At 43.4% G+C, this 25,895-nt stretch overlaps 1 protein-coding gene across 3 annotated transcripts in view; it reads left to right on the forward strand.

Moving 5' to 3' along the window:
* Window positions 1-25,895, forward strand: part of ADGRA1 (adhesion G protein-coupled receptor A1) — a 452,787-nt gene that overhangs the window by 340,238 nt on the left and 86,654 nt on the right. For all 3 annotated transcript variants that reach the window (XR_013233660.1, XR_013233661.1, XM_077350198.1), the window contains 2 exons: window positions 13,851-13,978; window positions 18,350-18,473. Coding sequence is in view for 1 of the 3 variants with exons in the window: in XM_077350198.1 (XP_077206313.1) it covers window positions 13,851-13,978; window positions 18,350-18,473 (252 nt within the window). In the remaining 2 variants the exon portion in view is untranslated. The remainder of the gene's footprint in view (window positions 1-13,850; window positions 13,979-18,349; window positions 18,474-25,895) is intronic.

Below are 25,895 nucleotides of genomic sequence, written 5' to 3' on the forward strand. Positions count from 1 at the left end.
CCCTTGGTGTTCATCTATTTATCTGTTTCTAAAGCAGTCAGGGCTCACAGAGCTGCAACTCCCTGTTGAACCAGGCATTAATCCTGGTGCACGGATGGCTCCTTGGAAGGTGCTGCTGATGAACACGTCGGGAAGGCTTATAGTTGAGTAAATAACGCCTTGTGTGTGATGTGTAAAGGACAGCAAAGGCAGACGACAGGATTTGAGTGGACGTGTGCAGAGAATACCAATCTGCTGCTGTCAGATGGAGCCCCGATGATAGCCAGTCATTACACAAGGCTGTGGCAATAAGTAGTTAAGTACAGATACGAGCATCTGTTTCATGGAACTGAATTCCATTCATGTTATTGTGATTGATCCTTTTCTCTTTTCCTAACTCACAACAAGACTTGCTTTGAATCCCCAGAGAGGTTTGTGAAACCGATGCTGTCAAATCCGTCATGTCACTTTTTAAACAGCCCCCCTGAATGCAGTTTTACCTCAGACACGGAGCCCTTTGAATCCTGTGTTAGAGAATGTAGCTTTGCTTGCCCTGGAGTCCTCGTATCCTTTCTCAACAACACCTGTTGAGGCTGCAGGAGCCACACCTATTATGGCTGACTCATTCCTAGAACTGACTCAGGTCCTCAGTGATGCATGCAAAACTTTTGTGGGGGTTGAGGCAGGAGAAATTCCATCCCCTCTCCTCTGCTTTCCTTTCCTTTCCTTTTAATATAATGGATATATCTTGAAAAAGATGGTGGTGTTCCATGCAGTTTAAAGGCATGTCTGTACTATTTTGACCTGATGTGTACTATTGACTTCGATGGGACTTTGGTTTTTGGCAAATGAACAGTGAAACCTCACTGTGTGGCATATCCTTAAAAATCATTTTTGTAAGCCAGAAGCAGCACATAATGTTCATTCAGTGCCTATGAAACTAGGAAGAACCCAGTATGGTTTCTCGCTCCCTTTTTAGGGGCCAGTCACTTGCCATGGGCATTAAGGGTGATTTCTTAACTCTTCTAAAATGATGAACCGAAAACTTTAAACTAGCATTGTTAGTGCAGGTCTTGTAAAATGGTTCCCTTCCATTCCAGCAGACTGTGTTTGGAATGGAAAAGGGAGGTCCGTTGACGTGCATTTGGTTGATAAGTGCCAGGATATGCCATAAAGAGTGTCATTTTATCATCAGCCATTGTGATAAATGTTGTGGGTCTTTTTTCACATTAGTCCTGATATATCATTCCTTATACATTCTGTACAAGCAACAGAAGGTCCACATAGGCATGCCATCTAATGCAAAATGTTGTTGTGGATAGGGTGTTTGAATTAGACTAGGAAGCTTTGAAATCTAATCCTATTCAGCCATACAGCTGATTCAGTGCCCTTGGACTAGTCTGTCAACCTTATAGTGTTGCTCCGTGGATGAAAGGAGCCCTCAAGTATCTTGAGTTTTTTGGAGCTAAAGCAGGATATTATGCAAGTGTGATAAAGTGGCATACTCCAAGGGAAGGTTTCTTGTCTGAGTTGCTCTGAAATGATCTCATTGCTCATTCTGATACGTAAACTAGATGTTGTGTTTGGATTTCAGACAAGGGAGAAATCACTGCAGAATTCTAAATTTTTAGGAGCATTTTGGTTTTTTGCTCCTGAAAAAGAAATATCTGGCTCTTTCTGTAGCATGGTACTTATTCTGATCAGAAAGCTGATCTCCAGGCAATAGATTCCCCTGGAGGAAATGGGCACTTTGAAAAGTAGACTATACCCAATTGCATTATACCCCACTGAAGTCCCTCCCATCCCCAAACCTCCTTAAGCTCCACCCCTACCTGTTTATGTAGTTTGCCATTATCAGGATACTTACCCACACACAATGTTCCCCACTGAGAAGAGCAGTTCACATCCTGAACAGAATATAACTACCGTAATCTTAAAATGGGCAATGGGCAGTGCAAGACCCTGTATATCTCCAGATTGCTGTAGAGGGGGGCTTCCTGTGTCAATGAGCAGCCACTCACATGCACAGCTTAGAGGAAACACTGCTCATACATGGGCCTGAACACCTGACTGGAATTCTTTTATTATGAAGGCATAAACCTGACACAATTGTGCATCAGCAGTTGTAAATATCTCTCCCTGATGTGTAGTCAGTCAGGATTCTTGTAGTAGATTATACAACCCAGGTGGCAGAAGGTGAGACAGCTGCCAAGTTAAGTGTGGGAATCAACAGAATAGGATTGCCAAACACATTTGACAACCCACTCAGGATAAACTGGGGGATGTAGATAGGCATGTCAGTGCACAGCATCACTTCCATTGAAAAACCACATTTCCACAAAACTCTGTCCTAGAGTGTAATTAAATTGTCTCTGGGAAATGTCATAACACTCTGAGGTGTTCCTGGAACCTCCACCCATTTCCTACCATTTCTACCTACCATGTCTACCACTCTCCTTGGAACAAGGACAAGTACACAAATAATCAGTGGGAGTAGGTTTCAGAGGGCAGCCATTTTTATCAGTAGGGGTACAGTTAGATTTGAATCAGAACAGACCTGACCTGCCTGCAACTGAAAGATACTTAACAAAAATGAACTGAGTTCCCAACTAATATGTTGAGGAACAAATGGATGCTATGTTATGGGGCATCATCCCCAGCTTTATTTTATGCTAATAATTTGTTCAAACGTTGTTTTCAGTCCATCTTTCTCCAAGTACTCAAGGCAGCTGTACAAGTAAAATATGAGCAGCTGTACAAATAAAATATTAAGTTCATGTCTTGAACCACTAGGTAAAAACAAAAAACAAAAACAGGTGCTTATTCAGTAAGTGGCATTCAAACCAAGGTAGACAACTGGGATCTGGGAAAAGATGAAAACATGAAATAAAAACATGAAATGTTCAGATACAAATAACAGTGTTCTAATTAAGATTCCAGGGAGAGAGGGAAAAGAAGTAGGAATTAATACAATAATCTGCAGACAAAATTGTGTTACAATAGCACAAAAAATACAAGTTACTGTTAATAAGAATAAGGAGGAAACATACATGTTGATGGGAGCTATAGAATGTAAAAAAGATTAGAAAGAGGATAAGGAATAGGAATTTCTATTCTTATTGGGTTTTGTGAAATGACAACATGATTTGGGAAGGCTAGATGCTCAGAAGACTGTATGTCTTTGTATCATACTTTAAACTATGACCTACAGCTCTAGGTGTTTCAGAAGGTTTGCCTACCTCTAAGTGGCAGCTAGAGATCTCCTGGGATCTTCAGGTTACTTAGATCAGTTCACCTGAAGAAAATGGCCACTTTAGAAGGTGGATTCTGTGGCATTATAATTCACTGAAGTCCCTCACCTTCCCAACCCCCTGCCCTCCCCAGCCTTCACCACTCCCCCAAATAACCAGGTATATCCCAACCTGGATCTGGGAACTCTACATTTCCATCCATACGCCCAAAGTAGTTTGCTATTGACCTGAAATAGCAGTGCAGACATTGGCATCCTTGAAAACCTTTCCCTCATGCTGTCTTTGAACCAAAGGATCATGTGTTAATATTTACCTTCCCAGTTGATAGCGGTCCTTTATTTTCTACTTGGAAGGTTAATCACAGATTTGGTTGGTGAAATGCTTCACTTCAAAAGGTCACACCCTGGAAAGAGGAGTTTTGCAGCAGCATTGGCTGAAATCTACCAACCTCACAGTGTATGTTGACTAGAGTTGTCATATCCGGGTCAGGAAATTCTTGGAGATTCTGGTTGTAGAGGATGCAATTTAGAGAGAGGAAGGCACTCTGCAGGGTATGATGCAAGAGCGTATAATAAAGTTCCCCCGCCAAAGCTACCATTTCCACCAGGAGAACTGCTGTCTATAGTTTAGAGATCAGACCCCACCTGAAGGCTAGCAGCCCTAAGGCTGAATTATGTACAATGTAAATCATATATGCTTATCCATCACACTCCAGATAAAATAAGACTCAGCACAGGTTTTGCAAGAACAAATCATGTCAGACCAAACTTCTCTTTTTACAAGAATGTGACTACCTTGCTGTATCGGGGGAATGCCGTGGACATAGTTTATCTTGATTTCAGTAAAGCGTTTGATAAGGTTCCACATGATATTCTTGTTGACAAGTTGGTAAAATGTGGTATGGATCCTAATTCTGTCAGGTGGATCAATAACTGGTTGACAGATCATACTCAAAGGGTACTTGTTAATGGGTCAGTATCCTCTTGGAGAAGAGTGACAAGTGGAGGTCTCCAGGGATCTGTCCTGGGGCCTGTGTTGTTCAACATATTTATAAATAATTTGGATAAGGGTTTAGAGAGGACACTTATCAAATTTGCAGATGATACTAAACTGGGAGGGGTAGCAAACACAACCGAAGACAGAATCAGAATACAGGATGATCGTGATAGGCTCAAGAAGTGGGCTAAACTGAATAAAATGAAATTGAATAGGGACAAATGTAATTCTGCATTTAGGTAGGAAAAACCAAATACACCAGTATAGGATGGGGAAGACTTGTCTTGGCAGTAGCATGTGTGAAAAGGATCTAGTAGTAGACCATACATTGAACATGAGTCAACAGTGTGATTTGGTGGCTAAAAAGGCAAATGGGATTTGGGGCTGTATCAAACGGAGTATATTGTCCAGATCACGGGAGGTGATGGTACCGCTTTACTCTGCTCTGGTTCAGCCTCACTTGGAGTACTGTGTTCAGTTTTGGGCACCCCAGTTGAAGAGGGATGTAGACAAACTGGAGCGTGTCCAGAGGAGGGCAACAAAGATGGTGAGGGGTTTGGAGACCAAGACGTATGAAGAAAGGTTGGGGGAGCTTGGTCTGTTTAGCCTGGAGAGAAGATGACTGAGAGGGAATCTGATAACCGTCTTTAAGTATTTAAAAGGTTGCCATATGGAGGATGGAGCAGAGTTGTTCTCTCTTGCCCCGTAAGCATGGACCAGAACCTATGGGATGATATTAATTCAAAAGAAATTCCGTCTAAACATCAGGAAGAAGTTCCTGACAGTTAGAGTGATTTTTCAGTGGATGAGCGATAGGGTTGTGAGTATAGTGCATGGGGTTGGACTAGATAACCCATGAGGTCCCTTCCAACTCTATTATTCTATGATTCTATGAAGATTGAGGAGACGAAAAATATCATTCTCAGCTTTTTGAAGAAAGAGCAGGATAACAGCAACCAGAGTTAACTAAGCAGTTAAAAACATGCTTGCGAATTTCAGGAGCAGTAAACAAGTTTAGCCCCTTCTATGCCAATGGTGCCTTTGACCATTTCCGCACTTGCAATTTCCATCAGTTTTGTCTTTTTAAAGCGCTGAAGTTTGAATCCATTTCTGCATTTAAATCTGCCTTTTCAGGCACAGACCTGAATTGCCTGTTCACTTACCCTGCAATAAATGAATTCCCGAATACATCGATTTGGTTTTTTGAGGTGGGTTTCCAATTCAGAACTATCAAGTGAGGAAGCTCTAACATTTGGCTTTACTGTGACTGCCATTGGTGCCCCACTCCCCTCCAGCATCATGTTTGTCACCATCCTCCCACCATCCCCCCTTTCCCTCCCCCCCCCAACATTTTTAAGGGGAATGAGTGTATTACAGCGGTGTCTCTAAAGCAAAAACTAGCAGCAGCCTCACTTTTAACACAGTGTTGTAATGTGGTAAAGTACATTTAAAAATATATATTAATATCCAGAATACTGGAGGGGAAGGGGGGAGGGCAGTCAGTAATGAAATCAGGAGGGCACAGAATGGTGGAATGATTGGACACATTGAAAAGAAAGGCGCAATCAGTCACCATTTTGCAAAGCATGTGCAGACTAAAAAAAATTCATGGAAAAGGGGAATGGGAGTAAAGCATGATGGAAAGCTGCCTCCTTTCTAACCAAATGTAGAAAACATATGGCAGATTTCAGCCTGGGAAACAAAGGTGTGTGTGTGGGGGGGGGGGGGAATGCCCAAATGTGGAAAGCCTAGGATCGACTTGCAGATTCAAATGAAAATAAAAAATGAGGCTAAAACAAGGTATGTCCCAAATGCGGAAACAGTCTTTGTGGGACCTATCTTTTCTGTCAGGTGAATCCCAATCATTGGATGTTGTGGGGAAAAGAATCCTGTATTGTGGGAAGAGCATAACATGTAATCTAAGTCTGATACAGTGTAGTCTATACCCACTGATAAAGATTTCATAGGAAAGCACAGTGTGTATCTATGCTCTGTGTAGGAGAGACTGACCATTATGAGCACCAGAACATTTCCCAGTGGTGAGAAGAGTGGTGCCTGGGTGGGCCACATTCAGTGTGGGATTATAGTTCCCAGACAGGTGAGTCTAGCTTGGAAAGCTAAGAGGCCCTTTCTCTCCTCCTCCACAGCTCCTTTGGGTGGGTGAGACCAAGCCAGGTTTCCCTCCCTCCCCCAGATATACTTTTCAACATTCAGGGCCATTTCGCACGGCTTCAAAATAGCACAATGGTTGCTAATTGAAAACGCTACTAATTTGCCTTAACGCACGACGTCGCAGACAATCTGCAACACTCCTGAAACCAATCAACAAAAAGCGCTTCATTGTAGCGCTTTCAGGGGAATCCAGAAAAGTGGATTCACCCTCCGGATAGCGATACACTCCTGCAACCAATCTGCAACACTAGCGCTAAAGACCTGTGCGTTACCATTGTTGCGGGTTCTTCAAAGTCCCTCCTCCTGAGCCTGTCCTCCAAACTTCCGGCGAAGCGATCGCCATTTTTTTTTCTCCGAGCGAGCGGGGATAAACGCACCAGCGAGCCTCTTTCTGTTTAGAGGCTTCCCTGGCTTCAGTCCTTCACCTTTAGTCACTAAGCACAAACCACATAAAAGCCCGTTTGCTGAAATAAAGTCCCTTTATTTTTTACACATTAATTCAGCCGAAAATCGGGCCCGTGAGAGGGGGGGGGATTTTTTTTTTTATCACTCGAGGCAGCGTGCCAACGATCATACAATCAAACGACAGCTCACATTAGGCAGCTGGATGGGTCTCTCCGTTGCAACGAATCTACCTAGATTCGTTGCTATGGGTCTGTTTTTTTTTTTTTAAACCTTTCTTAAAGGGAAAGGGGCTGTTTGGGAGCATGCTAACGGCTGCCCATTGGCTGCTTGATGGCCAGGGGCGGGACGAGCTTGGCAATAGCGCTTCCTTTCTAGCGATTTCTGCCGAGACCGGAAGCCTGTGGGAAACGCTAAAAAACGCAACTGATTCCACTACAAAGGCAGGTGTGCATAACGACGAATTCCACTATTTTAAATGGCGATTTTTCATTCCGCAAACAATTTGCAACAAAGATCCCCATGCGAAAAGGCCCTCAGATTTACAAATCTCTGCAGGGCTCTGTAGAAGGGAGATATTCCTTTGATACCTATACCATCAAACATGATGATGGAATCTGAAACCTAGTCCTATATGCTGGGAGTCTCTTGAATCCATAAATGTATGAATAGGTACAAATTTATTTTATTTTTCTTTATTTATAATTTGATTTATATCTCACCCCTCTTGACTAAGTCATCTCAAGGTGACTTACAGCAATAAGTGCAACATACCCCATAAAACCACATAAAATTAAAACTCCAAACAAATAGGCGGACAAGCATGCATGTGATGCCAGAAATATTCCCCCCCCCCGAAGTTTTAACAAAAAGGATGCCTCTCTAACCCTCCCCCCCCAAAAAAAATCAGGAACTAGATTAATTTTTTAAAGTATCATGACTCATGATTCCATAAGGGGTGGCGATCAGAATGCACTATGCATCTGTGATTAGATGCATAAGTGTTTAAACGGAGAAGTATTAATTTTTTAAAAAGTAGCAGGCATTGCGGACCCTTTAAAACATGGAGAAAGGGGATTGGTTGCCAGGAATGATTGACAGGCAGAAGAGAGTCGTGTATAAAGCATGTTGCCCTCTTCTGCCATTTCCAGCTGCAGTTGTGGAAGGTGAAAAGCGTGAAAAGGCAGCAGACAAGAGCAAGACAGCAAAAGGGTGTGGAATGACCAGGAGGCACAATAATATTTAGCGCTACACCATTCAGCTGGTGTAACGGTATTTTTAACAATGTGTGGAAATGCCCTGGGTTTAATCCCCCATTTCTCCATGTGCAGCCTTGGTGACCTAGGGCTAGTCACAGTCCTGTTAGAACTGTTCTCACAGAGCAATTTCTTTCAGAGCTCTTTCAGCCCCACCTACCTCCAAGGTTGTCTATTATGGGGAGAAGAAGGGAAGGCAATTGTAAGTTGATTGGAGACTCTTTTGGGTAGTGAAAAGTGGGGTATAAAAACCAACTCTTCTTCTTCTGCCACCACGTAGAAATTGGCACCTCTACCCTGTATAAGCAAGTAGACATGCTCCAGCCATTGTTTTCATACAAGCAGAGTCCTAGGCACTGAATGTCTGTTTATTGGGTACAGTTATGGCTCCCCTGTGCCTGATAATATTAACCCCATGCCTGTAATCATTACCCTGCAGATGAGTTGCTGTACGTCTGTAAATCTTGTGAGAGAGATAACTTAATATAGATGTTACTACCTATATTAGAGAGAGAGAGAGATAACTTACTGTCGATCGAGTGTGACTTCAGAGCTTGGGCTGCTTTCTACCTCAAGGAAGCAAACCTCACAGGATGATAATAATGATGACTCAGACTAGACAGCCTTTTTTGAACTTACTGAGAGAAGCAGGTATGTATGACGGCAATTCTCTACTGAAAGTCGTACATATTGCTGGAATTATTCACTCTGAGCACTTGGCCTTGATGAAAGTAATGACCTCACCATGGTTTCAAGTGCTCAGTGGTTAAAACCCAATGGCTAATCATTACTTCTCTAGCATTTCTTCTTCACATTCATAGTGAAAATCTGAATGGGAAGGCCTCTTGAAAAACTACCCCCCACCCACGTCACCAAGGTTTCTCAGGGTGGTTGTTGTTTTTAAATTGACAACTGCTTAGCATTCCTCCAAAGAAGAAGAGCTGGCTTTTTGTACCCCACTTTTACTACCCAAGGCCATCTCAAAGGGGCTTCCTATTGCTTCCCCATCCTCACCACACAACAGACATCCTGAAGGGTTGTATCGCTACAATGATATTCAGTTGTCAGTCTAAAAAACAAACAAATTGAAAGTCTGCAAGTGATAGGGGAAAGACATGGATGGTGTGGGGGGAATGACTGCTCCATGAATCCAACCTTTCCCACTTAGATGGTAGGCTTTGCTGTATTTTTTTCTCAAAACTTTGCTGCAATATAGGTTTGGAAAACTCCGATGAAAGCCATGGAACCCCCAAGAGCGTGGGTGAGCAAGCACCCATGCACTTCTCATTAGCATGGAATCAAGAGCAAATAACTGGGGTTGCCAGCTCTGGGTTAGGCTTCCCATACCTTCACTAGGGGCTAGGGATCCCCACTTTGCACGCCAGTTTTGTTCATCCAACCAGCAGGAGGCCTTACCAGCAGTAAATGTTGGCCTAAGCTTCTGTTGCCAGCACTGCATCAATGTCACTTCTGGCACATACCATAAGTATTATTAGATTCTGTTTTGTCATGAATTAGATTCTGATTTGTCATATACAACGGTGGTCCCCTCTTCCCGCCCCCCCCCCCATAAGAAACTTCCCAGGCTGCAAGGAAATAGGCTGGAAAAATGGCCGATTAGCTTGCGGCCCGGCAAGCTTCTTTTTTAAGGGGGGAGAGGGAGGGGGAGAGGGAAGCAGGGGCACGCATGCACATTTGCTGCCGCGCATGGCGCAAACGTGCATGCACAGCCGGGCTATCGCCCTCCCTGCTGCCACCGGTCCGCAGCCTCAAGAAGGTGGCGGACCACTGATATACAAGATCTGTACTCAGAAGTAAATCAGCATCTGTTCAACTAGCACAAATTTAAGAACCATCTCTTCATATAAGGTTGCCAGACTACCACCACCACCACCCCAACCTGGCAATAGCAGGAATTCCATGCCCTGCTACCTGGTTACTAGCTGGCTGGTAGGAAGGGAAGTTACCACCACATACACAAAGGGAGATCCATCTGACATGCAGCAACATGTCTACATCACTGCCAGCATGATCCAGTCATCACATCATCGAGGTCATCAGGGTGAAGCTCTGGTATTTGGGCAGAAACTCCATGAAAGAAGCCAAATTTACCATAGAGTTTTTGCCCCAAAAAAACAGAGCGTAACCCTGATGCACCAGAAGCATTATTTCTGTTCAACTACCACATACTTAAAGAACTGTCTCCACATTTAGGGTTGCCAGACTGCCTGGTAATGGCAGGGGGTACCCTGCTCTGCTGCCTTTCAGCTGGCTGTTGGGGGAATATTACCCCCCAAAAGAGGGAGATTCTGACATCTCTACATCGCTGCCTATGTGACCCAGATGCGATGTCTCATGGTCAGTGATGTAGACACATGGCTGGACATCGGATGGACCTCTCTCATGCTCCCGATAAGTTGCCCCTCATCCCTCTGGTTGCCTACATTGACCAGGGGGTTGGACTAGGTGGCCTGTATAGCCCCTTCCAACTCTATGATCTTGCAACCCTATCCTCATTACTCACAATATTTACTTTGAAGATATCCTTCTAAGTTGTCTCTTAGTTTGGTGTAGCCAGTTTGGTGTAGTGGTTAGGAGTGCGGACTTGTAATCTGGCATGCCGGGTTCGATTCTGCGCTCCCCCACATGCAACCAGCTGGGTGACCTTGGGCTCGCCACGGCACTGATAAAACTGTTCTGACCGGGCAGTGATATCAGTGCTCTCTCAGCCTCACCCACCCCACAGGGTGTCTGTTGTGGGGGGAGGAATGGGAAGGCGACTGTAAGCCGCTTTGAGCCTCCTTCGGGTAGGGAAAAGCGGCATATAAGAACCAACTCTTCTTCTTCTTCTTCTTATTCATAACCTAAAGATTTATATACACTTTCCATGTATTATGGGGTTTTTTTTCAGAGATATTTTTTTCTATTGGCCCTCAGTTATTTGAAGATGCTTGATGAATACTGGCTCAGAATAACTGAAATGAAAAGGCAGGTGTAAGAATTGTTCTCTGTTCCTTATCACTAAGGGCTCCATCTTTCCCCATTTGTGGCCATGCTAAATATTTATTTTTCCTGATTATTAATCTTCCCAAAACACCTTCCCATTATTCCCCTCTCGGAAAGAAAATCAGACTGCCTTGTTCTGATGCGATGTACAATTACACTAGTTTGCATACTATGTGGAAAAATTATCTTTAACTTCGGCTTGCTTTTTCTCTCAGGGGATCACTCAGGGGAGGCTGACTGATCAATAAGATTTAATTATCATTAAAAGGCAGATGAGATGAATTTATCATGTATCTGTAATGAAATCAGTTCCCTGCATACAGAACTTGAATAAAGGGTATTTTGCAGTGTCATTAATATGTTGTAGTACTTGAACAAAAAGGTTCGTTGCTTGACAGGTTTACTGTGCAGGATCAAAACTGAAAGCAAAGATAAAATTAGGACTGGCTTGAAATGAAAAGGGCTTTTAAAGGCTTGATTGTTCACGACTTCCTTCTGCTGGCAAAAATGGCTCAGCTCAGCAAGATATATGGCATTTGCTTTCATGAAGCCATTTAAGCATAACAGGTTGAGATGAATACTGGGCCGTGCTCCTGAATATGGTCAGCGGGGCTGTATGCATGACCTTCTTCGGAGCTTGCTATTATCCCAGTGCTGTTTTGTTTGTACCTTCCATTAATGTGTTTAGGCAGCAGCCATTCGGTTATCAATTTGTGTGTGTGTGGAGGAGCAGGAGATGTTCCTTTTCCAAGAAGAGGTACAGCAATATCACAAAAGTGTTATTCGCTGAAATCCGTTCATTGCTTCTGTAATGTAAGATACATTCTAAAGTATGTGTGTGCTGATAACAGAATTGCAACTCTACCTGCAGACGCGGTAGTCCAAAACAATCATCACACCAGGGGAAGTTTTAAAAACTTTGGTATAGCTGTTTTGTGCTACTACACAGGTAGCAGAACAACTGCTGAACATTTGGGCTGCATTTCTCTGATGAGAATTGTGACATTCTTAAATTTCTGGAGGTATAAAGAAGAGCAGCCTGAGGCCTATTACACATGCAGGCCTTACTGCAGATTTTTCAGAGCGGTAGGCCTTTAATCTTGGCTTCAGATTCTAATCCTGCCTTACACACTGTTCTTTTACTCAGGTGTATTTATTCTGCAGCTACAATTTTTTTAAATCACTTTTCTAAATTGAGATGGAATGTTACTTGTGATGAGGAGTGGTGAAGTTCAAAGCTGTTTTTAAAAAATTAGGCAATTGCCTTCTCACAGCTGCATGGTGGTGTTTAGCAAGCCCATTTAAATCTTCATGGTTCAGGTTTTGCACGTATATTTGCACATATATATTTCATTGAATGAAAGTGAACAGAAAGCAACACAGGCAAAGGGAGAAAACACGCTGTTGAAATTGACTAGCCTTAAAAAAAAAAACTGTGAAGACCAGTTTTCCATACTGGGGATTCTCTGCTGTGTTATCAGCCATTGTGAAAAATAGGAAAGAGTCACACAATCTCATAATTTGAGAAAACATGTTGAGTGTTCAGAATGCATGGTAGAACCCACTGACACAGGCCTTGCAAGCTGTGATTGTTAGCAATATGTGTGTGTGTGCATACACCTGTGCAATGTTGGCTACAACTCCACCATGTTTTACACAGGCCTGAAATTTGTGTGGGGAAGGAATCCTCTTTTAATATTGTGCCACTAAATTGAAAGAGAAGGAGGTATTTTCACCAGTGCTGTAGTTCAGCCACATAGTGACACTAATTTCCTGACCTTTCTTGCAAATTTGCATGGTTTTCTCTTTGTGGTTCTCAGATTTGATCCTGTACACTGGTCATGATTTCGGCAGTGTTGAAAAACTTGCCCTATGTGGATTGCATTCTTCCTTCCAGTTGTTTGATCCTAACCAATTCTTAGGTTCAGCAGTTCCCAGGAGGACCATGTGCCTCAGCTGCTATTTGAATATTAGGCTTTCAGAGACTGCACAAATGGTTCCCTCAAAACTTTGCTCACTAAAGCATTAAAGGAAAAATGTGTTCAAAGCTTTAGGCTTCCCATCCCAGTGTCTTTCTCTCTTTACATCTCATGTCAATTTCAATCCACAATGCTGACCCCCACCCCATTTTTGTTTGCATGCAGAACTGTTGGGGGGGGGGGGGTTGCACTGGGGATGCTGTCATTGGTCTCCTCTCTGATCCCCCTTTCAAGTCAATACCAGAATGGAATTAAACCTCATGCAGCTCCGTTTAAACTTATACCAGTCATTTAATTAAAAAAATTTTTTTTAATCATCATTCTGAAACTAGTGATAGTTTCATATCTTTGGACTCATGCCAAAAAGTTAAACATTTAAAAATGAGAGGAAAATGGAGCTTGTGCACCAATGGCAGGGGGGGGGTGCTGGTAGGGGCAGAATGGTCAGAATGCCCTCAGTTTGGGGGGGAATGACCTTCAAGGGGTGGGAAAAGGTGGGAAGGTGAATTCAATGGAATCTGTAATTCTTGCTGTGGTGCTGTAGACAGCAAAGGGCCAGTGCAAGCCAGTGTGGGTGGGATTTGGGGAGGGAAAAGTCCTCTTTAGGGAATAATGCCTTAGAGTCTGCCCTCCAAAGCACACTGTCCTTCCTTTCCAGGATGAGGATTGATGACCAAGGACCACAATGGTTAATAAATAATCACTGTAAAAGGGCCGCCATCATTCTGGTCTAGTAAGAAGCCACCAAAGCAAAAGATCTGGTTTGCTCTTATAGAAGATGAATCTGTTTTGTTTTTCTCCCTTGGCAGGATCTGAAGACAGTGTTGACCCTTCCCCAGTACCCTGGGGAGTTCCTGCACCCTGTGGTCTATGCATGTACGGCTGTCATGCTGTTGTGCCTGTTTGCTTCAATTATCACCTATATTGTGCATCACAGGTAAGAAGGGACATGATAATTCCTATTAATTACTGGCGCCAGAATGTATTTTCTTTGCTGCGTAAAAAATTAACTCAACACAATCTCCCCACAGTCTAGCATATGCACACTTGTCCTGGGCAGTGGTGAAAACCTGTGGCCTGTCTTCTGTGCTCACCACCCCCCCCCCCTAATGAGCTGTCTAGATGGTTTTCTCCACCAAACAATATTAACCTGGCCTAGTTGGCTCATCTAATTCCCTATTGCCTTGTCATACTGACAACAGGTCTCCATGGGTATCAAGCTACAGATATTTCCCTACCTAAGATCCTTTAACTGGATGTGCCAGGAGTTAAATCTGAGACCCATTGTGCTGTAGTGGTTAGAGCATTACAATAGCACAGGAGGATCTAGGAGCTTGGCAGACAGGCTCCAGCAGCTCCCTTGGAAATAGGTCACCAAAACACAGAACAGAGATTATTTCATAAAGAGTGTGATAATGTTAGGATTGGATGACTGGAAGTCCTCCCTGGTACCTACTATCTAGAGGTGAATGCTGGTTTTGGAACTGAAGGCCTGGGGAAAGCTCCATTGTGATTGGCAGCCATGTCTCTTTCTCAGCAGGACAGGAAGAATGGAACCTAATGGAAACCAGGGTGGTGTCATTTTATTGTCTGAGAGTAGCTAGATCAAAGCTCCCTCTTTTGAATTGTGGGGATAGTTTGGATGATTGACGGCTCCTGTCAATACACTACCTAGAGGCATGGTTCCAGTTGCTAAGTACCCAACAGAAGAGGGAAGCTTAGAGGGCTCAGCAGCTTTTGTGTTAAATGCTGGGTCTGTGGTTTCTGAAGACAGGGGGCTTACAAGGTCTTGCTGAATTTAAATCTTCACTCAGCCATGACTCAGTTCGCTGTAAGAGTTAACCTCGCTTACTTGTATCACCACTCACTTAGTGATTTGGTTACACATTTCCCCTCTGTGTACATTATGGAAGCCTGTTGTAGAGAGTTTGAGAGGCTCTGGTTTTCCAGTGGAAACAAGCAATGTAGCAACAACAACGTTTGCATGATAAAGGTGGTCAAATTCTAAATTTTAAGATGAACTTGCTTCCATGGTGACATTAATCATATCAGAATGCTTGTCTTGCCGTCCGACTAAACTGGCACACCAAGCTCTCACTGTTTTGTTGTACCTGACCTGGAAACAGAATTCAAGATGGAGCTGTTAAAAACAGGGATAGGTTTAATTCAAACAGTTGAATTGCAAATTGCTAGAAATGGGAATAGTATTCAGCTCAATGATTCACCTCTCCCAATGTTCCCCCAGAAGAGCCCTCTGATCATCAAGTGCCAAAATGCTGTTGATCCCAGGCCCAAAAGAGGTGTGTCTGGCCTTGGCCAGGGTCTTTTTGACCAGTGGAATATGCTGCCAGTGGAGATCCGGGCCCTTAAGAAATTATCAAAGTCCCACAGGGCCTGCAAAACAGCGCTATTCCATCAGGCATATAGTTGAGGCCAGAGTAAATGACAAAATCAGTGGGTCTCCCCCTCTTTCCCAGGACATCCCCTCCCCCAATCATACCAGCATAACTGGCCAATGATATAGGCTAAGAATATGATCAATTGGGAAAATATTGGGGGACTTAAAATGATGGTTTTATGTGTTTTTAGTGTACATGGTTTTTATTGGAACTGTTTATGTAATTTAAACATGTTGTGCCCTGCCCCAAGTCTTTGTTCATAGGGGCTGTTTATAAATCTCATTTAATAATCTGTTCCACATAGTATATTTCCGGTAAGGCCTTGGAGGATGAACATGTCTCATAGCTTAAGTGCTACTCAGCGCTTAACACCCACTCAGGGCATCTTTCCCGCCCTTGAGTGCCTCCTCCTCCAACCGGCTTGATTGTTTCTCCAGCAGCCAGCCAATCCACAGACTTTTTCCACTCCACCCCCTCTAATCTAGTGCCCATTATATTCCTGAATGCAATGGGCTTGGCCCCAGTAGTAATACTCTCGTGTCATGTGCCCTTTTGTTTTTCAACTTGCAAATTAATAGGTGTCATTCTCCCCATGGAGAAAAATCAACTACTATTGCTTGGAAAAACTGTAGTGCTTGAGGGCTCCAGAAGGTTACCAAGCTCCAGCTGGGGTCTGGAGTTCTCATGGAATTATAAGTAATTATAGTTAGAGATCAGTTCCTTTGTAGAAAATGGCAGCTTCAGAAGGCAGACTCATATCCTGCTAAGCTCCCTTCCCTCCCCAAATTCTGCCATCCCCAAGCACCAACCCGAAATCTCCAGGACTTTCCTTGAGCAAACAATCTTTTGACTCTGTCAGTCTCTTCCCAAACAGAGGCTTCTGGACATCCCTAAAACATAAACTTCCTGTATGCATATGCACCCTCCCCAACCTGAGTACATAAACACATGAAACTGCTTTATACTAAGTCAGACAGCTGGTCTATCAAGGTCAGCTTCTCTGATGGGCTATTTTGCTTCCAACCTTCCTGCATTACCCATGCAACCTGTGAAAGAGTAGTAGTACTGTCACAGCTCCCATACTGCTGGGATAATGCAGGTTCTGGGCATATTATACAGGAGATCAGAATCACAGAGTTGGAAGGGATCTCCCAGGGTTTCTAGTCCAACCCCCTACAGAATGCAGGAAATTCACAACTACCTGCCCACCACAGTGACCACAATGCCATGGCCAAATGATGCCCCCCAAAAGCCTGAAAGAAATTCACCTTCTGATCCCAAAGAAGCTATCAGTAGGATTGGGCACTTCAGCATCCGGAGCAGCTGTTCACACCCGAAGCAGCTAGCGCTGCAGCATGGGGGAGAGGGGATACCCGGGCACCCGTGCCTCCCCTCCCCCCCTGCGCTGCAGTGCTGGCTGCTTCAGGTGTGAACCGCAACTCTGGACACCGAAGAACCCAACCCTAGCAATCAGCATTTCCCTGGGCATGCTTGAAATAGCCAGAGGAGCCAAGCATTGACACAATCACTTCTGCCCACACACTCATAATCTACCTAAATTTACAGAATCAGCATTTCTGTCAGATGGCTATCTAGCTTCTGCTTTAAAACATCCAAAGATGGAGAACCCACCACTTCCTGAGGAAGCTTGTTCCACTGAGGAACCATTCTAACTGTCAGGAACTTCTTCCAAATGTTAAGCTGAAAATTCTTTTGAATTCATTTTAACCTATGGGGGAACAGAAAACAACTCCATCTTCTGTGTGACAGCCCTTCAAGATGGCTATCAAATCACCTCTTAGTTGTCTTTTCTCCAGGCTAAACAGACTAAATTATCTCAACCTTTCCTCATGTAGACTGTAGCTGTAGTAAATGAGAGAAGGGACTCTTGCTCTCCCTGAGATGTTTTCCTGAAGTAAAATGGCCCTGAGGATACATTTTAGCTCATTGGCTGCTGTTTGTGCAACCCATCAATACACATGCAGCCACCAAAAGGACAAATATTCTCCTCCCCTCCCCGTCTGTTTTGAGTGGGGAAAATGGCATAAGAGGAGGACAAGATTTTTCCCATGCTCTCTGATCTTGATCTGAATCCGGACCTTGCACACATGAGACTGAGATCCCATGCAAAACCATCTAACTTTCCATGGAGGTCATGGGTTAAACGTGTAGTTTGGCTCTAATAGATGTGAGGATATCCCTCTTTTTATATTACTCCTTGTTTCATCAGGAGCATGCTAATGTAGCTATGAAGCTAATCAGCTGAGCAGGCCTTGTTCTTCGGTGAGAGTTTGCCTCTCCTTGGAGGAAAAATGTGGGATAGAAAGACAACAAATAAATTAATATTTACCACGTTGTTAATTGAGCTTAATGTAAAAACAGCATTTGTTGTTCTGGAGGTAGTATATCTTTCTGAGGGCTTGTTTGCATAACGGCCTCTTAAAACTTGCTTCCGGCTCTGTTTTGTTTGCACATTCAAATGGCTAATTGAATGCTAAAGCAAAAAGAGAGAGAGAGAGAGAGACCCTGATTAAATGCATGCTTTCCTTGCCTCTGAGTCATCTCAGGATAGGAGATTATGCAATACCTGGCATATGACCAGGGATTCAAAGAGCAGTGATGTTCAAAAGTCAGTATGGACGTAACATAGTGATTCGAGATATGGTCCCCAAGGTACTAGGCTGAGGCCAAACAATCCTGCCATTTTGAGAAGTTCCGTCTATGAAAACAAGGCTTACTGATGCCAGATAGCAATCTTGTCTCTGCCTCAAACTTCTCCTGTTGTCTGTAGGAGTGCCCAGCTCTGCACATTTGTAGCCATGGCAGTGTCTTTCAAAAGTATTGTTGAAATTTCTTTAACAGTTCTAAAAATAGATATATGACTTTGCTTTTATGTTAACTTTGCACAGCACCATTCGAATCAGCAGGAAAGGCTGGCACATGCTTCTCAACTTCTGTTTCCATACTGCTCTCACTTTTGCTGTTTTCGCTGGTGGAATAAATCGTGTAAAGTATCCGATAGTCTGTCAAGCGGTGAGTGTGTGCCTTTACAATTAGCTTTTGTTTTATAATGTGGAGAGCTTTGCATTGTACAGACTAATGTCATTAGTACTTTTTATGCCAATAGATGAATCATAGATAGATAAACATATTCTAGGGTTGCCAGCCTCCAAGTAAGTGATCTCAACCTCAAGCTCCTCTTTTCAGGCATCACTTAGAGGTGGAAACAGCAGGAGGAAAATAAATGTATAAAAAGGCCATTGTCCCTATGGTGTGATGTCACTTCCAGGGAATCCCAGAAGTGATATTACAATTCTCCATAAATTGCCAGAAACTCTGTGGTAAAACCAGAGAAACCTCATGGTAAAACCAGAAAGTTACTGATGTCTAGAGAGGACGGGTACTGTATCTGGGGTTTCTCTGGAAATTACATTGACAGTCCTACAGTAGGAATAACTTAAAACTCTGGCTTGACTTAGGGTTCCAGAGGCGAGACATCACTCTCTGGTTTCCCCCAGAAATGGGATTGTTTCGTCTCTCACAGCTCCCCACACTCTCCAATTGGTTGCCAGGCTAGCCAAAGCAACCCTAATATATTCGCAATCCTATTTGTATTCCCAAAGTTGGCCTGAGTCTTGAAGCACAATAATTCAGGCAGGGAACGTGCCTTGGTTTACTAGGCCTGGGAAATTTTGGTACAGTTCAGTCTTAACCATATTTACTTAGAGGTACCTCCTACTGAACTCACTGGGGCTTACTTGGAATTATATATGTGTTGGATTATAGTCTAAATGTGTTAACTTCATCTTTCTTACGTTCTACGACCAGCACTGCAAAGCTATTTTCCTTTACTCTTTCCATTTAGAACAAATTTGTTTATTATTTGTAATTCTCCTTACAATCTTGTATTGAGAGTGTTCTTGTTAAGTACTTCTAAGCCTTTTAAATTATATCATCAGCTCTTAACATGTCATTACTAAGTACACTTTTGGGTATCTTGTTTTGAAAATAGACCGTTCCTTGAATGAAATAAAAAAAATGGAAGGGCTGGTGCTTTGTTGTTTAGTTTCAGAGAGAATTTTCAATGAGATTACATTTTAGATCAGTGTTTCTTTAAAACAAGTTTCATGACTGCTTGTTCCTTCCCTAGGCTTGAATAATACTGAGCATGCAATGCTCAATTAACCTTGAGAAGGCTTTTTATGGAATGCCCATGCTCTTATCCTAGGGTTACCAGGTTTACTGGACTGGTTGGGGGTCCCCTGCCTTCTAGACTCACCTCACCCCTCCCAACTCCTCCCTAAACTTACCTTGATCCAGAAGAACTCTGTGTTTTTATGTAACCTGCTGACATAACCCAGAATTGATGTCAGCACATTGGGTCATGGGGAGGAAGGGTTTGGGGCAAAATTTTATAGTTTTAAGCAAATTTTACTGTAAGAGTTTTGCCCAAAAACTAGAACATCATCCCTTCCCAACAACCCTAATGTGTTAATGTCATTTCTAGGTGATGTCAGCGAGTCCTGGTGGTCCCCTCCCCTCCTAAAGGCTCCTGGAAAGCTTCTCCCCATCCTCAAACCACCTGGGAACCCTGTCTTTCCCCCACACTGTAGAATGAGAATTTGGTTTGGCATCTATGAGATTCAAACCAGAAATTACTCTGGTCTCTTACTGCATTCAGATATCACAGCAAACTCTGGTTTGGTTGAGCTTCAGTCTGAAGGCAGACTGCTGACCAAACAGTTCAGTTGGAGATAGATGGTTTCATGAGAGGTTTCGTAGGCTATGAGTAAGATAGCCAACTGTAGGTTGGGAAATGCCTGGTTATTTTGGGAAGACTTGGGATGGTGTGATTTGGGGAGGGGAGGAGCTGCAGCAAGCTATAATGCCATAGAGTCCATCTTCCCAAGCAAGCATTTGCTCCAGGAGAGCTAATCTCTGTAGTCTAGAGATCCATTGTAATACTGGGAGACTTCCAGATACCATCTGGATTTTCAGATTGGAACATTTGGAGAACTGGTGTCTGTATTACATTACTTATATGTGAGGTCTTCCTCATCAGGTAATTGAGGGGAAGGGGTATTTAAGAGACCCATTTCTCAATTATTCCCTATCTAAACTAATTGCTATATGATTTAGCCTTTAATTATTTGTCTTTGTTACTATGTTTTCTGTCATTGTCTCAGAATTTCCTTATAATATCTATAAATCCATTAAATTTTATTCAACAGATTCAGGATTGACACTTCTAGTTTTTGAAATATGTATCCTTTTGTTAAAACTCTTCAGTTTTGGAGTAATGATAATGAGTATGCGGGAGATCTTTCATTTGTTTCCCTTTAATTTGAGAAAACTGAAAGTCTGTATAGTCTGACCATAACACCACACAAAGTTCTGCCCCTCTCCTCTCGTAGCATTTTGTTTTTAGCTTATGAAAAGATGTGGAGATATCCCCTGTAATAAATCTTCACTGACAATAGTAATCTGCTTTTCCTTTTCAAAATTAATTTGGAAATTATTCTTCTTGGTTTTGGACAAAATCAGCTGTTTTAAATTACTTCTTTTAGGGGACAATCATATATTTTAATTGCTTTGCAGCAGTTCTCTCTGGATGACCCAGGAAGTTATATTTTATCAACATTTCACATAGCTTTCATCATAGGATGTCCTAAGCCTGCAGAACAATCCTTTTGCATGCCTGTATGAATCTATAGGTTGATTCAGATGGGCCAATAAACTGTGGTCCTGTATTATGTTAACCAACCCACCTCACCCCTCTGTCCCTTCTGTTCCTGCCTTCTCTTGTATGATCCAACTTAGTGACTTCTGATTCAATGTACACCATGGTTTGGTATTATGCTGATCTTTGTGCTCCCCCCCCAAAAAAAAATTGTACATTATAATGTGGGGCTGGTTTACAATTCTGTTTGGGAGAGGAAGGTTGCTTTAACTTTCCTTTGCATATCCTGCCCACCCCAAAAACATCCAAACAGCTATACTAGCTCTTTTGGGGATCTTATGCAAATGTGGTTGTCTGCCTTCTAGATATCCTCTGCTCCAGGTAGGGAACAATGTGGACAGGAAGGCAGTTCACACTTCTGTACCTCCTTGATGATGCCTTGCATTATATTGCCTCATGCTTGCCACTCCGCATACTTCTTGTATATAATTTAAAACATAATTCTTGTAATGGGATACCATGGAGATTAACCCTCTGTGATAGCATTGCTGTAGGTGTGAATGCGTGTGCATTTATACCAACAATAAGAGCAGAACAGGGATTCATGCTGAAGAAATCAAACAGTAAGCCATAGCCTTTTCAGTCCTGGCCCCAACCTGGTGGAATGAGCTCCTGGAAGAGCTGAGGGCCCTGCAGGAGTTCCCTGCATTACACAAGGCTCTTCTGCCAGGTTTATGGCTAAGGCCATGGCATTGAAGATCATAGGTCCCTCCAGGACAGAGACTGCATCAGGCTAGACCATCGCCTGTGGTGAACTATCAGCATCCATAGACTCCTTCCATGGCACACCGAGAGGGGGTTAGTTGTTGCGGGCGTGGGAGGATAGGCTTTTTTGCCACCAGGGTTTATATTTTAATTGGGTCATATTATTATTATTATTATTATTATTATTATTATTATTATTATTATTATTATTATTATTATTATTATTATTATTATTATTATTATTATTATTATTATTATTATTATTATTACTTTCCCCAGTTGAAATGAGAGTCCCAGGGATTGTACCCTTCATCCAGGGATCTTCCCTCTCAAATTTCAGGCTGAGAGGATAAAGCATCTCTGTTCTAGTGGCAATGAAATTAAAAACACAATCCAAGCTCTAACTTTGTCACAACCAAATGGAATGAAATTCTCAGATATTGTAGCTTTCATATAAGGGAATTGTTAGAAATTGCAAACAGGTTAGAGACCCTGTTTTCACTGTTTACTTTTTCTTGTGTGGAGTTAGCACCTGGGAGTTTGGTGATAACTTTTTCTTCCTTTTTTTGTTTTGTTTTGTTTTTGCTTTTTCATGATATGGACAGGGAAATAGAGGTCTACTCTAAAAAAACTGAATATGTGCATGAATCCTGTGCTCGGTTGAATCATTTCATCTTGTGCTTTATGTAAGGTACCTTTAAGCACCCTCCAAGGTACCAGCAACCTTGCTTGGTGGAATCAAATGCTTTAAACAGTAATCCTCAGTGACCTATGGAATAAAAGGTGCTAGCTTTATCTCCTCTCCACCCAATAGTTTAATTTTATAAAGGTGGAATATACTCACAGTCATTTCTGCTTTCAAATGGGCAGCTGATCCTTCCATTCAGAAGTGCTTTTAGAGATGGTAGCTTAAGTCATGGCCTCTCTCATATACAGAGATCTGACTGTTCATTACAGAGCTCTCACCTCTTGATCAGTATTGAAGATCAGGAGAAGTTGTATGCCTTGAGATGAAGTAAGGCAATGATGCAGGGGAGGCCCTATCCCAAACACAAGAGGCTTAAGCTAGCATGGCTGTGTATGCTGTAGTGAACATGATGGTGGAGAGATGCAGTTACAGAAAGGAAGCTCCAACAAGAAAGCAGAGCTTTCACAAAATCTCACGTATGATCTGTAGATGGCTGTCTCTATCCAGGAGGGCTGGGGGGGTTGTGTGCCAGTAAGCAGCCTAGTCCAGACACTAACTGTAGGGATGGTTGATTTGCTTTGGATAAGCTGAAAAGTACTCGAATCAGTGCTGGTTCAAGTGCTTTTCAGATCTGAGACGAATAGCCCACTTCTGTACTTTAAAATGGCCTAATTGGTGGTATCAGAATCATTTAAAGGAAGGGTCAGTGGGAAGGGAGCACATCAAACAGCTGTTATGATCAGCTGTTGGCCTGACCTTTAAATGACTCTCCCAGCCATCCTAGCAGAGGTGCTTTCTACCACCTGAGAATGCTGGGGGGGGGAGTCAATTAAAGAGCACATCAACCATCTGATCATGATAGATCAGCTGCTTGATGTGACTTTTAAATGTTTCCCCCCTTTCTCAGGCATACCCTTCAAATGCCTCCCCCCCTCCACACACACTTTCTCAGGCAATACCTGAGAAGGCTGGGTGTGCTGTCCTACTGGGCCACACCTACCTGACTGGGTTGTGGTGACAGTTCACACAGTAGACAGGGTGGGGAGCAAGGTCAAGCTGAGCTGGGGTCAGGAGTTAGAGAAACAGTCAAAGCCAAACCATTGTCAGAAGCCAGGGATGTAGTCAGGAGCCAAGCCATAGGTCTAGAACTGGGAGCATAGTCAGGAACTGAAAGCCAAGGGTCTGGAGTCGGGAGTGTAATCAGGGGCTATTCTGCATGCAATAGATAATGCACTTTCAATGCACTTTAGAAGTAGATTTTCCTGTTCCGCACAGGAAAATCCAGTTGCCAAAGCACATTAAAAGTGCATTATCCTATGAGTGCAGAATGGGCCCAGGAGTCAGGCCAAAGTCAGTCAACCAAGAGTCAGTCAGGCAGAGTTTTGCCATAGTGAACTATAACAAAGAGTTGTGTGAGAAGACAGGCAGGTAATGCACACATTGCAGCCAAAAAGTCCTTGCTTCAAGGCCATTCTGAAATACAGCCAAACCAGGTGGGGCAGCCCTCAGCCAGAGGGCTTGCTGCTGGTCATAGACCTCAGAAGAAGAAGGATGTACAGCTGAGCACCATCTACCCTGACAGCAAACTGCCAGGCGTTCCAATCTCCTGACAGCTGTCAGAGTAGATTGTCTCCTCTGATGCTGTCGTGTGGGACTCGCTGGCTCTTCGCCTGGGACCAGTGATGCCATTCCTTCAGTGAGTCTTCAGGGTTGGCACATCAGGCTGGGCACCAGTCTGGCTGGGACATGGTTTCTTGTCCTCTAGGGTAGCGATCCCCAACCTGTGGGCCGCGGCCCACATGTGGTTCTTCGACTAATTGGATGTGGGCCCCGAAGGACGCCTTCGCCCCCCCGGCCGTTTACTTCACCCCCTCCCCAGCCCTTTACAACACACTTCATTGTTGTGGCGTGTCTGTATCTTATTTTGAAGGGATGTTTAAACATTACCATAGCGATCAGAGAGCACTAGGGCAGTGGTTGAGAGTAGAGGAGTAAACTACCCCCCCCCCGGGCCTCAGTAAAAGGCGTTGAGTGGTCCCCGGTGAAAAAAAGGTTGGGGACCACTGCTCTAAGGCATCATACTGGTCCCAATCCCCAACCTGATCTTCACTGGCCAGATCTACACATGATGCCTGGACAGTTCCGGATCCGGGCAATGGATCAGGATCAGCTGCAACCTCTGGAGTGCCCTCTGATGGCTCAGCCAAGCAGGTGCTCTGTCATGATCAACTGCTTGGCACACCCTTTAAATGCCTCCTCCCAGGTGTTGTCTGAGAAAGCAGGGAGATACATTTAAAGGGCATGCCAAGCAGATGATCATGACATATCAGCTGCTTGCTGCACCCTTTAAATGTCCCCCCTTTCTCAGGCAACCATGTTGGGGGGAGACATATGCACAGAAAAAAACAGTACTTTTTCAGACTCAGCCGAACCCAAACCAGTGATGGGTCAGAATTTTTTTCCTGTGCACGTGCCTAGCTGATATTAGGATTGGGCGCTTTGGCACACATGCACTGATGCCCGCGCCTCCCCTTCCCCCACCACAGCGCGGCACTGGCTGCACCGGAAGAGACCAGCCGCTTCGGGCGCCAAAGCACCCAACCCTAGCAGATATTGCTGATGTATCTTTAAAACCTGCATAGAATAAAAATTTCTCCAGTTATAAGCTGACAACCTAAACTGTTATGGAAGATCAAGAAGCTATTAAGGGAGAGGGCTGATGTCTGTGTATTGATTGATACGAACTAACCTGTCAGTTCTTTTGCTACAAGCCTCTTAATACCTTTTGTGTGTGTGTCTATGTGAGTTCCTGTAGATAGTCAGTACTTTCCTCCATGTTTATTGTTGTGCTCGCCTGATTTTTTAAACAGTACAGTTGTAAAAAATGTCCTGTCTGTAGCATATTAGGTTTAGGTAAGGCTGAATTGTTTTTCAGTACTCTGCGGAGAAGAGGAGACAGTCCTGCTGGAAAACTCATTTTCTGTGGTTTTGCAAGACAATATTGCCTAAACACTTTTTTAAAAAGAGGTTTGGAATGGAAAGCTGAACATGGCATGTAAGGGAATAGCATATAAGGGAACTTCTCAAACATCTGCTCAACCAGTACTTCTCCCTTATTACTATTCTTTGAGGAATAGTTCTTTGTTTTGGAACAACTGGGGAAAAGTAAGGTAAAGGTATCCCCTGTGCAAGCACCAGGTCATGTCTGACCCTTGGGGTGGCGCCCTCCAGCGTTTTCATGGCAGACTCAATACGGGGTGGTTTGCCAGTGCCTTCCCCAGTCATTACCGTTTACCCCCCAGCAAGCTGGGTACTCATTTTA

This window comes from Paroedura picta, chromosome 8, assembly GCF_049243985.1.
Source record: "Paroedura picta isolate Pp20150507F chromosome 8, Ppicta_v3.0, whole genome shotgun sequence".
NCBI lineage: Eukaryota > Metazoa > Chordata > Lepidosauria > Squamata > Gekkonidae > Paroedura > Paroedura picta.